Genomic DNA, 10,448 nt, shown 5'->3' on the forward strand with positions numbered 1-10,448 from the left:
CACGACAACGCCCTCAAGAGGGGAATGCAAGCATCACCGTTGCTGAGCCCAAAAGGACAAAGGTTTTCACCCGGAGACTCGCCACAGAGAGGAGAACCACGAACACGTCTTCAAAAAGATAAAGACACCCGTAGACATCGTCGTCGTCGCGCGCCAAAGCGTAGCGCTTTCGCTCGGCAGCTTACCTGTGTCACCATGAAGCACCCAAAACAGTCATGACGAGAAGCGGCCATCAGATCCGGATCTGGGCAATACCACTGCCAAGGATAGAAATATGCCCGAACCACCCACCACTACACCCCTCATCGTCCAGACAACCAAGAAGCCTATCCACCACTGCCATCGTGTGACCTGCCGAAAGCCACCATATGGACCGCCATCCGGGATCGCCGCCCCGGCATCCATGTCCCGAGTCGCCGCGAGTTAGGGTTTTGACTTAGAAAGACAAATGGCGTGATGGAGCATCCGCATCCCAATCCTACCTGCCCTGACCCTGACCTTGACCCCACGGCGGCTTCTCATTCCATTTCAAAAGAACGAGAACACATGGGAATTAGTAGAAGCCAACCATGTCTTACACTCTTATAAGAGGAGATATTCTTGTAGGAGATGAGTCCTCGAACCGGGGTCCTCTTCCCATTCCATTTCCACACCCACCTCCCTTCGCCTGGTCCGGGGGCGGGCATCCATGGACTCTTCCTCCGAGGCGCCGCTGCTGCTCAGCAGGGGGAACGAGCACAAGGAGGTGCCCGATGTGGCGGGAGGCAAGCGGCCGTGGTGGAGGGAGGCGGCGGAGGAGTCCGGCCGGCTGGCCGCGCTGGCTGCGCCGATGATCGCGGTGGCGCTGCTGCAGCTGTTGATGCAGCTCATCTCCACCGTCATGGTGGGGCACCTCGGCGAGGTCGCGCTCGCTGGCGCCGCCATCGCCAACTCCCTCACCAACGTCTCCGGCTTCAGCGTCCTCGTGAGCTCGCTCCCACCAACCCCCCTTTCCGTTTGCCGTTCCTTCCACATTTTTGTTTACATTTTTTGCATCATGATATTGTGCGTGCTAGTCGTGAGTCGCCACGGGCGAATGGGAGATGACTTTCCTTATCTTGGTATACACTTGGTACCCACGAGATGCTTGTACGAATGCTTACGCCGGGGTGCTTGATGACCGCAAGTCAAACATGCGTACCAGTGACATGAAAAGGCCCGTGAATTTGTATGCTAATTTTGAAAAGCCACCTTTTGTTTGCTTGTGCTTTGGGTTCCAATTTTTGGACTTGCGTGGTTGGTTGCACTATATAGTGCAACTAGCAGTGCTCTGTTTTGTTTCTTCACATGACGATTATATCAGTACTACTGACTTACTAAGGCTCATGTACCACTCCTAAGAATAAGGAGGCTTCAGGTTCACCTTTCAAATTCAAATGATTCTCTCTCTAAACACGATTTATTTGTTTGTGTTACTTATCATACGCTAAAGCCACACTGGAGTTCAGATTACTTCCATGTGTCCTATTCGCTTTGGTCCGACTTCAGTTTTCAGCAAGAATATCTGGTAAAACTACCGTCATAAGAGGATAATAAGCTTATAAGCGCACAAACTTGTATCAGAATTTTGATGGTGTAGATCAACGTGGGTTACCAATATCACTATAAAGTCAAAGGCTGTTAAGTGCAAATTGGGTTAGTCAGGGCGCCTCTTTTGAGGTTGATCTGAGTCATCTTGATTCAATCGGGTGAGAGAGATTTGCCAGTTCCATTCTCATATTCTAGTATGGTTATAAGTTGGTACTTTCCATTAATTGAAAACCCAGTCTCCAACATATGTAAATCACGACAGCTTTAGTGTAACTTCATCAGAAGATGGCCAAACAGAAGCAATTAGAATACAAACAGATAGCTGCACAAGAGTATATCCCAAGAGTTCCCTAACTAGTTTTAAACACAGCCAGTTACATCATCTCATAGGAGGCCTCAAACAGTATAGGTTAGTTGTAGTATTTGCCCTAGTTTAGTTGCTCACAGGATACGAGAGACAAATGGTAGTTTGTGAAAAATTATAAATTCATACTATATTGATACTTTCAGCTCACTTGGTCCAATGCTTTATCTTATGCGTAGTGATTTCATTAATGTAACTAGAGGTTTTATGTACCATGACAGTATATATATTGGCCTCAACATATATTCATACATGTCACTGAAGGTCTAGCTGATGCAAAGATGGATTAGAGACATTAAGCCCCCATCTCTATGTTATGTACACTCAAGCAGTGCAAATATTCGAGCTGATCCAGGATGTGAATGCCACCCCCTGGAACACCTGATTCTTGGTCATGGAAATGGGACATCTCCAGCGTGACCGTTTTTGCGGGGGAAACGGCGCAGTGAGAGCTGCAGGCCATGACACGATGTGGTTCCACCAATTTCCTGTTACGAGGCGGTTCCGCAACTAGGATTGTTGCAATACAATGATCAGATCTAACTAGTAAACATGATGTTCACACTATATGCAGTGATACTTGGACCCAAATCTCTACCCTGTTGACTATCCCAGTCTTCCTGCACTTATAAATATAGATCTTAATTAAGTTAGAATAATCTTGGCGTAGGTGTTACTTTAAACCATGTAAACCCTGATATCTTGTATTAAAACTTCCATATTCTTGTAATCAGCAATTGTTGCCCGCCTTGCACAAGCATCATTGTTATTCCTGCCATTCTTTCAGCATATCTCTTCAGTTCATCCTAGTTCCTCTTCCGTTTATTCCGGAACAGTATGTATATGATTCGTTAATTCATTACTGATGCAGTTTCCTTTTAGATAGGACTGGCATGCGGATTGGAAACTATTTGTGGGCAGGCCTATGGAGCAGAACAGTATCATAAGTTATCCTTGTATACCTACAGGTCCATCATTGTACTTCTTATTGTGAGTGTGCCCATCGCCATTGTATGGGTTTTCATTCCGGAAGTACTTCCTCTCATAGGTCAGCAACCAGAAATTGCAAATGAGGCTGGGAAATATGCATTGTGGCTTATCCCTGGTTTATTTGCCTTCAGTGTTGCTCAATGCTTTTCAAAGTTTCTGCAGTGTCAGAGCCTCATCTTTCCTATGGTTCTTAGCTCCATGATCACACTCGCTGTATTTATTCCTCTGTGTTGGTTCCTGGTTTATAAAGTTGGTATGGGTAATGTTGGAGCTGCTTTATCCGTCAGCATCTGCGATTGGGTTGAAGTGACTGTTCTTGGTCTTTACATCAAGTTCTCACCTTCTTGTGAGAAAACACGTGCTCCACTCACGTGGGAAGCTTTTAAAGGAATTGGCAGTTTCATGCGTTTGGCTGTACCGTCGGCTCTTATGATTTGGTAAGTAAATGTCATCTGAACATGTTTCCATATTGATGTTGCTTTAGACTCCAGCATGAACGTTAATATGATGCCTTGTTAGTTTGATGAGTGTTTCCCATACTTTGTCCACCCAAACATTATCCAATACAGCAATACTCATGTATGCTAACGTAATCTTTATTCTGTTTTACTTGTCCCTGTGGACATTGACATGGTCTCCAGTACACACCTTTTGGCATTGTTAGCCAAATTATTAAGATTATAATTATAATGAAGTGATGATTGATAATACTAGTGTTATCTCTATGTGATAAATCTGGGTATTTTATTTGTATTATTGGGTAAAGTTGTTAATGGTTCGTCATGGGAAACTATAAATGCGCCACAGAACCTTTTTGCATGTGCACTTCGTAAAATCTCAGGAGATGATTTCTATTTTCGATGTCTTTCTACTTATGTTTTTTCGCACCTACTATTTTTGTTTCTTCCTGTCGTAACACTCTCCCGTACTAGGTTTATTGGTTAGAAAAAGCTACTCCCTCTGTCTCAGAATATAAGATGTTTTTGCAAGCTAAAACAGCTTGCAGAAACGTCTTATATTATGGGACGGAGGAAGTATCTTCAAAAATTCATGATGTGTCGGCCTTCTAAAAACCGATTTCAAATTCATTAAGTTACTGCCTTCAAATGGAGTGTCAAAATTGAAGTCTGTTTTCACCATGGGGAAATAGCTTCCTGCTAGCGGGATAGCTCCCCATATATTAGTTGCCGCTCGATGTAGTGCACCGGGCAATGTACCTGAACAAGTAGCTGGTTGTTTGAGCATAATTTGCATTTGTAGCAAAGCTAAGCTGCAATACTTTCGGAGGAGTATACTGAATTTCTTTTAATTGTTCTAAGCAAGAAAAAACTACAAAATGACAGTAGAAAAAACTTAAATAAAAATGTAGTATAGAGAATGAAGAAATAAAGAAAGGAAGAAATGAACTACTAGTATGTAAAGGGATGTTCACTAGATTTTTATCCGATGAACGTGCACTGGGGAGGTAGCCCCACTACAAAATTGTAAGACGGTATGTATGAAAATGAGAAGTAAGAAAACTAGAAGAATGTGTATTACAAATAGAGGAACCATAATATGCAATATTAAATCTCCAAATTATGTATTTTGCTTGAAGAAAAATGTCGATTTTGTGTTTTAAGTGTTCTTATATACCTGCATGTTACAATTTGATGAAAGCTGCGACCATTTTTTAGACAGTATTGTGAAATATTGCATAACAACAAATGATTCGTTGTCGTTCCAATTTTCTCAACAGTGAGTATTTGTTTTCATGAAACATTTGCTCTCGCACAATATTACGAAAGGGTTCTCAGTTTGTGACCTCATGACTATTCATAACGTGGGTTTCCACATTAAAAATCTAATGATTATTATGAAACGCTAGGCTCTAACCCATACACGTGACCCTAATTGTCTGTACCTTCTGTTCAATGAGATTTAGCTGCCATTCTCTGGATGAGCGTGTGGGCTAAACTTTTTTGGTTTATATAGACTAAGTCGCCTAGTCCTAATTCAAGTCAGAAAGGATTGTAGCCAACTTTTGCAGCCTACTTGTCTGACTACAAGCACTGAAGCACATATCCTATGACAATGGGATTTTTATTCGATGTTGTTGGGCCACCATGCTCTGAATGAGCCTGTTGACTGTACTTCTTCTATTTATAAAGATTTAATTTAACTAGTTCTAATAAAACTGGAAAGGAATATGAGTAATTAGTATTTGCTGCCCACTTATCTGACTACACACACATATCCTGTGAAAATGGGCATCTTTCTGCAAATATGATAACGCTGTTCAAAAGCACATGGGGAACTTTTTAAGTTGTTGTAGTTAAAGTGTGTGTGTTGTACTTCCATGCAAATTTCAACTTTGCTTCCAATGTCCTTTGCAACATACAAAAATTACAAACGACTGCGAATCAGTAAAACTAAGTTTTGGCATTGTTTGCAGTGATTTTTGTCTTTGCTGTATTTCGCAAACAGAGTTGTATTTGAAGTTGAAACCTTGCAAGATAGAATATTCACTCTTCCCTAGTGACACTATCTGTTATTTTGAGAATTTTATACAGTGTGTCTTGTGCTTTTCAAATGGTATTTTCAAAATTTCAAAAATATGTGCACTTTCATGGGGCATGACCCCTTCCAAGTAGGATTTGTAATCCAGTGAGGAATTATCTTTAGACACTAGTGAACAAATTGGCCAATATGATTCGATAAAACTATTGCAAAAAAAACATATATACAGTTGTTTTGTACATCTGCCTCTCATGCAAAAGATGAATTTATAGTATTTAAAATGTAAAAACTTGAGCCTGTCCCAACTGTTTGGGACTGAAAGGCTTTGTTGTTGTAAAATGTAAAAACTTGACAAGTTTTAACAAAAATAATCTCCATCCCTTGTCATGAGAAGTTTAGAACTAGGCCGAGTACTTGTAATAATGATGTTTCTCTCTTGTTTAAATTTATATTAAGTTTAACAAAAATTCTACTGTGTGCTACACTATCTCACCAAAGAATCAAATCGCATATTTAATACACCCTCTGTTCCTAAATGTAAGACGTTTTGGTAGTTCAATTTAAACTGCCAAAACGTCTTATATATTTAGAAACAGAGGTAGTACTTGCCTGATGAAGAAAGGAGTTATCTTGGCCACCTGGTATGAACATAGTACAGATTATTCACTTGCAGTACCACTGGACATATGCTTCCTTCCCTCTTACAGCGAAGTAGAGAAGCTCTATACATATATTACGTCTAGTTAAGAAATTCCTGAACCTCAATTTTCTTGCATAATCTTACCTCAGTTAAGCTTCCAGTTTGGTATCCTCTCCCCTCCAGATATTAATCTCACTTTCCTTGACCACAGCCTTGAATGGTGGTCTTACGAGCTGCTTGTTCTGCTTTCTGGGATCTTACCAAATCCAGCACTTGAAACTTCTGTGCTTTCTATATGGTATGCATCAGTAGAACTTTAAATAAGATATTCTTGCATCATGTGCTATGACGTTTACCAAATTGATGCCCTTTTGAACAGCATATCTACAGTGGTGCTGTTGTACAATCTTCCTTACGGTATTGGAACAGCTGCAAGGTCGGCTAGCGCATTTATTTCTATCGTCAGTTATACCTGTTTCTACCTAATTTAACAAGCTAACATATGTCATATCCATGTCCCAGTGTGCGCGTCTCAAATGAACTAGGTGCTGGCAACCCAGAAGGTGCTCGCTTGGTGGTAGGTGTTGCTTTGTCGATTGTAGTTTGTTCAGCAATCCTGGTGAGCACAGCTCTTCTAGCCCTGCGCCACTTCATTGGAATTGCATTCAGCAACGAGGAGGAGGTTGTAGATTATGTCACCAGAATGGTACCCGTACTTTCCATTTCAGTCATTACAGACAGCTTCCAAGGAGTCCTTTCAGGTATCCATGTCTTTCGCATTACATACTGTCAGTAGCATCATAAATTTGGGTGTGTGCGTGTGTGTGGACTTGATTCTGTATGTGTGCTCTCTGGCGGTTTGCTTTATTTATAAAGCGGGGCGAAAGCCTTTTTCGGTAATTAAACTAGATGTTGATAAGTAGTGTAAACTACCAGAATGTATACAGTATCGACGTATGATGATAACTGCCTAGGGTTCGGGGGCCTGCACGTAGATATGCCGTAGGTACTCGGAGGGATAATCAATGGTGATGTAGGAAGTCCAGGATCTTAATTTATCTAGAAGATTTTACCTAGTCAGCGCCACCAGATCATATCATGTCGGAGATACAAGACTTGCCAATCAAGATGGTGCCCCCTATATAAAGACCAAGAAGCCACCGCCAAAGATTTAAGCCGATTCAGATTGCAAAGTCCTAGACAGAAGCATCTTCACCAAGCTTAAGATCTAGCCCATAGATCGAATCTAGCTCTTGTATTTTGCTCTCCATATCAATAAACCATAAATATAAGCTTGACACTGGGCTATTACCCATCTCGTGGGCTTGAGCATGGATAACTATTGTCTCTATAGCCTTCGACATGATCCCCTCGCGCTCCAAGCCTCATCTCTATTATCTTTACACCCCATATGTCGAAGATCAGTGGTGAATAAATTGTCGGCACTAGATGAAGGGCTCTATGGAAATTGTGTACTTGTAATGTACTCATATTCATTGCAAGGGCAGTGCTGTTGTTTGTCATCATTAATGCAATAAGGTTAATGGAAATTAAATTCTTGGGTGTGGTCAAAAGTTCATCATGGGTAGATATATAAAAATAACAGAATGTGATTTGAGGATGTATGACTTAACAGAATATGTAGTCTATAATCTCATATGAGGCAATATATGTAAAGAGATCCATCATTTAAGTTGTGCGGAGTCAAAACAGTATGATTTTTGTTATTATGCAGAATCTTGAACTGTATTATTTTGTGATGTGATGCCCTGTTTATAGTTATATGATGTCCTGTTTAATGCTTTATTGTGACAGGTGTTTCTCGGGGCTGTGGATGGCAGCATTTAGGCGCATATGTCAACCTGGGTGCATTCTATCTTGTTGGGATCCCCGTTGCACTCTTTTTTGGTTTTACAATGCAACTAAGAGGAATGGGATTTTGGATTGGCATGATAGCTGGTGGAGCCACACAGGTCACTCTCCTATCTGTGATAACTGCCACTACAAAATGGGACAAGATGGTAAGTTCTTTCTCCATTTTAAAGTCTGTTTCCTATCCATAACACTTCATTGATGTCGCCAATGCTTCTCCTTTTCGTGAATCTTTCATTGCTATAACTGAGGCTTCCTCTATCTAAACCCTAAACAGCAGGACCCTGGGATAAACAATAAATAAAATAAATATGTGGCATACTGTTGGAAATCAAACGTGATTCCAAGTTCATTGATATGTCAATGTGTTTGATTTTCTTCGGGACACGTTTTTTTACTCTTGTCACTGCCCAATCATCCATCAATGGACCTCTGCCCCTCTGCCGGTGTTGTCCCAAGATGGAGAAGGGGGAAGGTGATTGAAACAAAATTCAGTCTAAACTCTGAAGCGACCTATACCTGGTTTAAATTCACAGTTTTGCTAGGCCGCAAGTGCATGTTATTTTGTTTTCACGGGCCATCGCCCCGCTTTGATGGATGCGTGATTAATGAACTGACCAACACTAATTTATCAACAATTGGACGGTTAAGAAAAAACTGGAGGTTGTACATCGGTGTGACTGATGTTATGTGAAAGAAACCAGTAATACTTCATAAGAATTGGATCAGATTGGCCTGGATGCTTGTTTCCTATATTGCTTTGAAGTCATACCTGTGAACTATGATGTATATATAAGTAATATTGTGTCTATTTGCAGGCTGACAAGGCTAAGGAGAGAGTATTTGAAGACAGGCTTCCAACACAATAAGACTTGAAGAACTGCCATGTCAAAATTTTGAAGAGCTAAATAATCAGAGAATTCTAATTACCTTTAATTTCTTTGAGAAAAGCATCATCGATGTTCTTGTCACGCGCAAAAAATTCTTTCACACAATTGGCTCAGTTTGGCATGGTGTGGTTTCATGGTGGACTGGTGGTGTTTTGCTGTTTTCTTTCTTTCTTGATAGGTTGTTTTGTTGTTTTGCGTGGTGCCTTGTATTGGATTTTTTTGCGGGCAAGCTTTGTACTTAGTCAATAACTGTCGGGCTTACATTCTTTGTTACAAAGATCAACTGTCTTTGCTGGACCCGATCTAACAACAGTTATACCCTCAATACGAGCATAATTTGCCAATGAGTGTCTAACCGTGTTCTGACGAGAAGACATTAGTGTCTCGACCTCAAGCAGTAAAGAAGCGTAGATCTGTTGTAGGGTGGAACCCTAAGTGAAGATCTTTCACGAATTGGAGGGGGAATCCCCAAGAACAAGATGAACACAAGAGAGAAAACAAGAGGAACACTCAAAAACAAGTCCAATCACACATCCACTAGACCAACAAACACACAAGATCCACAAGGTACATGAACAATCAAAGGGAAACAAGATACATGGTAGAGTTCATCCCAAATCCTATGAAGGAGATGATGGCTTGATGATCTAGGTAGATCCTTCCCTCAAGAGGGGCTTGAATCCCTAGGGATCTTCTCCAATGGAGGTCTTGTACTCCAATGGAGTCTTCTCTCTCAAGAGGAATCCCACAAGGGGAGGTACATGAGCTGAGCTCTATGATTTGTGTCTATTCTTAGCTATCCTCTAAATGAGCTAGGGGAGGTGCTTATATAGTCTAGGGACGAAATGAGAGGAAGAGGGGGATACAAGGGACCAAATCCCAAAAGTTCACGCAGGCTCGCGGAGGGGTCCGGGCACCCGGGGTAAAGGGGTCCGGGCACCCGGACCGAACAGAGACATGCGCCCGAGGAAGGGCCGGGCACCGGGGGGGGGGGGTCCGGGCACCCGGGCTGATCAGGGGGAGTCGGGTCTCCGCGGCTGCTGGGTCCAGGCACCAAGGGGTGGCGGCCCGGGCACCCGGAGGCGAGGGCCAGCGCCCAGCGAGGCAGGCCGGGCACCCAGGGCCAGTTGACCGGGCACCCGGGGTGGCGGGGCTGCGCCCAGGCTGGCAGGGCCGGGCACCCGGGGCTCCTTGGCCGGGCACCCGGAGTGGCCAGGGCCAGCGCCCAGCCGGCGGCCGAAGGCCTAGGCACCCGGGGGCATGGATGGCCGGGCACCCGGGGGTTCCAAAGCCTTCGAGTCTTCACGCTCTTCTCCCTCTCCTTCCTCTTGAGTCTCCGGTGAACTTGGTGCTTCCTCCGTGCTTCCTCGCGATCATCTCCAAAGTACCTATGAGTGCATAGCATGTCTCTTTGAGGTAGAATCTCATTCTCATGTGAAACCGAACGAAACTCGAAGAGGAAAGAAGTGACCTTGTTCCCGATGTTGCGTGCATGTGCTCTTGTCTCCAGTCCTATCGGTGCTTGCGATGGTGATGGCATGTCCATGTGGATGGACGAGGGATGCTCCGCATCATCTCCCCCCCTTGGGAGAGATCCGTCCACGGATCGTGATCTCCATCACCA

The 10,448-nt window shown here is 43.0% G+C and overlaps 1 protein-coding gene across 2 annotated transcripts; it reads left to right on the forward strand.

The window, feature by feature from the left end:
- The first annotated feature begins 547 nt into the window (after positions 1-547).
- Positions 548-9,179, forward strand: LOC123044523 (protein DETOXIFICATION 12). 2 transcript variants are annotated; one of them, XM_044467276.1, is made up of 7 exons: positions 548-964; positions 2,816-3,360; positions 6,274-6,360; positions 6,442-6,498; positions 6,585-6,823; positions 7,878-8,083; positions 8,753-9,179. In XM_044467276.1, exons 1-7 carry the CDS (start codon positions 689-691, stop codon positions 8,801-8,803), a joined length of 1,461 nt encoding a protein of 486 aa, XP_044323211.1. In that variant the 5' UTR covers positions 548-688; the 3' UTR covers positions 8,804-9,179. The 2 variants fall into 2 exon arrangements, with proteins under 2 accessions (XP_044323211.1, XP_044323210.1); XM_044467275.1 differs by having other exon boundaries at positions 588-964; positions 2,820-3,360.
- Positions 9,180-10,448: the final 1,269 nt, after the last annotated feature.

Source organism: Triticum aestivum, chromosome 2B (assembly GCF_018294505.1).
Source record: "Triticum aestivum cultivar Chinese Spring chromosome 2B, IWGSC CS RefSeq v2.1, whole genome shotgun sequence".
In the NCBI taxonomy this organism is placed as follows: Eukaryota; Viridiplantae; Streptophyta; class Magnoliopsida; order Poales; family Poaceae; genus Triticum; species Triticum aestivum.